Source organism: Pinus tabuliformis, chromosome 1_1, assembly GCF_031772625.1.
Source record: "Pinus tabuliformis cultivar Carrire ecotype Pingquan chromosome 1_1, CPIR1, whole genome shotgun sequence".
Lineage (NCBI taxonomy): Eukaryota > Viridiplantae > Streptophyta > Pinopsida > Pinales > Pinaceae > Pinus > Pinus tabuliformis.
The window spans coordinates 548259433-548262748 of record NC_142297.1 but is presented as its reverse complement, the minus strand read 5'-3'; the positions used below and the strand labels follow the sequence as shown (position 1 = coordinate 548262748).

The following is a 3316-nucleotide window of genomic DNA, read 5'->3' as shown; positions in this document are numbered from 1 at the left end:
TTTTAAGGTATTTCAAATGTACTAGTAATTATGTTTTATCTTTTGATAATAAAAATGTTGCGCTTGAAGGTTATAGAGATGCATAAATGGCTGGAAATATTGACATGAGAAAGTCCACCACTAGATATTTATATACTTTTGCAAGTGCAAGTGTCTTTGAAGTTTAGTTTGCATAAAATAGTAGCCCTAATGACCATAATGAGTTTTGAGTATTGTTAAGGGAAAATTGGGTTAACTTTCTAAACATAACAAAAATTACTCATGCATCTCATACCTTTTTATGACAAGCATCATTGTAAATGATTTTGAAGAGATGGATTTTTGATCTCATGCAAACTAATGAATGCATTTAGGATTTGAACAATTTAATCCACAACCTTAAACTAATGAAACAAAAAATAATAACTACAGGATGATCTATCTTGCTCACCGGTCCAAGGAAAAATTTTAGGGGAGGGGTGAGGCTATAATGGATTGTTCATCACCAACAGTCACTTGTGTGGTGCTTGGATTCTATATTGTTACCCTGCCTGCATATTCCAAAACCAAAACTATAATAATTCTTCTCTTTTTTGTTTTTGGCACGTTTGGTATTCATATTATCAAACTTTAGATGCAACTATTTTCGCAAATTGCTAATGAAGGATTTGCCTATCTAATCCTCCACTTATTTTGCTTAATCCTCACTCCCTTGTTTGTACTCGATTTAATAAAAAAATTAATTTCTCATAACTTCAATTTTGGGTTTCTTCCCTTACAATCTATTTTATTTTCCTTCCAACGCATAATTCTCTGCGAACCAATGACAGCAGTAATACCGCGACTTGTTCAGTAACGAAAATCCTAGTGCACAAAGTTGCACGGCATTTACGGCAACTCAAAACTTATTGTACATCTTGAATAATCATTTATAATTTTATGATTTAACAACTTTATAAAAGCGCAACTGGAACAAAACCATAATATAATTAGAATAAAATAATTTATATTAGAATAAAATTGAAATTGCAATCCTTAGACTCTGAATGTTAATGACAGAAATCGAAATTCAACAAAGACACTGTTGCTAACAGAACACAGGATTGTAAAAACTTAGAACACGGGATTTTCAACGTTTTACAGACAAGCTACCAAATTCTAAATACACAATCCTCTAAAGACCTGCTACAGATGACCTGGGCCCAAAAGCCTTGGCCTGTCATTATCGGTCATCATTACTTTTCTGCATTAAAACTGAATATTTATTGAACACTGTGTTCGGAATTTGAGTAAGTTTGTCTCTGATGAATTTCTTGTCCTGCACCCTCAGATGGACGCAGCATTTGGTGTTTATAGGCTGGATATTACTGCTGGTAACCTCCATATCTTGGAAGAACATGGGATTGAGAATTTCTCACTGCGTGCTGACTCCTATTGCCAAATGGCATCATGCTATCCTGATCTAAGTAGGAATTTGTTCTACCATTTTGCTGGTGAATGCCCATTCGTCCTTGGTAGCCATGGTACCCATCAATAGAGACAGAAGACTGAATTTGTTGGTGTGAACTATCATAGCTATGATGATTCTGATTGCCATAGCATCTTTCACCATAACTATTGGAAGCAGACATGGGATAACCCTGCTCATTATTCTTACTGCCCATATAAGTTCCACCATAAGAATTGCTAGCAGAGGCTGTATAACCCTGACCATAATTCTCATTGGCATTGTATCTTTCACCTTTATTGTAGGTTCCACGATAAGAATTGCTAGCAGAGGCTGTGTAACCTCGACCATGATTATCATTCCTGTTATGACTGTCACCCCTATTGTATATTCCACCATAAGAATTGCTAGCAGCGGCTGTATAACCCTGGCCATATTGCATATTCTTGCCTCATCAATAGGGGCAAGAATATGCAATATGGCAGAATTGATGAAGATGCTTACATTCTCTCTAAAATATAGATAATAAACTAAGTCAACCCTTGGACTCAGAGCAATAGGTTTGGATCACCCTAATACTATAGCCAACGACTCAGGTCTCTGCCTAAGAAATGGGATTCCCATTAGTGATATGCATGATTGACAGAATTCAGTACATGATAACAGAGCTAGTCTCGATGGCCCTTTGTTTGATGTTAGAATAAAATTGAAATTGCAATCCTTAGACTCTGAATGTTAATGACAGAAATCGAAATTCAACAAAGACACTGTTGCTAACAGAACACAGGATTGTAAAAACTTAGAACACGGGATTTTCAACGTTTTACAGACAAGCTACCAAATTCTAAATACACAATCCTCTAAAGACCTGCTACAGATGACCTGGGCCCAAAAGCCTTGGCCTGTCATTATCGGTCATCATTACTTTTCTGCATTAAAACTGAATATTTATTGAACACTGTGTTCGGAATTTGAGTAAGTTTGTCTCTGATGAATTTCTTGTCCTGCACCCTCAGATGGACGCAGAATTTGGTGTTTATAGGCTGGATATTACTGCTGGTAACCTCCATATCTTGGAAGAACATGGGATTGAGAATTTCTCACTGCGTGCTGACTCCTATTGCCAAATGGCATCATGCTATCCTGATCTAAGTAGGAATTTGTTCTACCATTTTGCTGGTGAATGCCCATTCGTCCTTGGTAGCCATAGTCCATGGTATTCAGCGAATTGAAATTTTTAATTAACCTATCATCTGATAAAATAACCCTGAAAATAAAAATGACAGCGTATTTTGACATTAAACACCCAAGAACACATCTGGATTGCACAAAAATGAGCACAATCTACAGCTATAAGAAAACTAACAGAATGAAAGGGAACACCAAAGGAAAAAGAAACGGACATTTAACGAAATAGGCGTGATATAAGCAACAGATAAAACAACAATGACCAGAAAGTTACTGCAAAAATGGTGCAGATCACGGCTACTTATCCCATGCTTGAATATCAGCAGAGTTAATATACCTTTTACACGAACATGAGAATAAAGGGGCCTAATTTCTCGCGCTCAGCGAACAAAAGTACCGACTGTTGTTGCTGCTGCTGCAGTGGCATGAGCCATTCAAATCCAAGAAACAATGGATACCGAAACCAGAGAAGAATAAGCGGATTGAAATCTGAAAATGCAAGAATATCCCACCGAAACTGCTGCTGCTATATTTGTGAACTAGGATGAAAAAACCTATTTCAAAACCATTTTTATACAAGAACCCAGGGAGCCATATACACCAAAACAGCGGGCTGAATCCATCAAAACAGGGAGCCGCCCTCCATTTCAAAATAAATCTAACATTCCATGACCAAATCAACCCTCACAAACCACTCCCGGG

The 3316-nt window shown here is 37.0% G+C and overlaps 1 protein-coding gene across 1 annotated transcript; it reads right to left on the bottom strand.

Annotated features, from left to right (window-relative positions):
- Window positions 1–1273: 1273 nt before the first annotated feature.
- LOC149214284 (uncharacterized) lies at window positions 1274–2662 on the bottom strand. The gene has a single exon (XM_089392254.1). The coding sequence runs from the start codon at window positions 1866–1868 to the stop codon at window positions 1344–1346; it is 525 nt and encodes a 174-aa protein (XP_089248380.1). The 5' UTR covers window positions 1869–2662; the 3' UTR covers window positions 1274–1343.
- Between the last annotated feature and the right edge of the window lie 654 nt (window positions 2663–3316).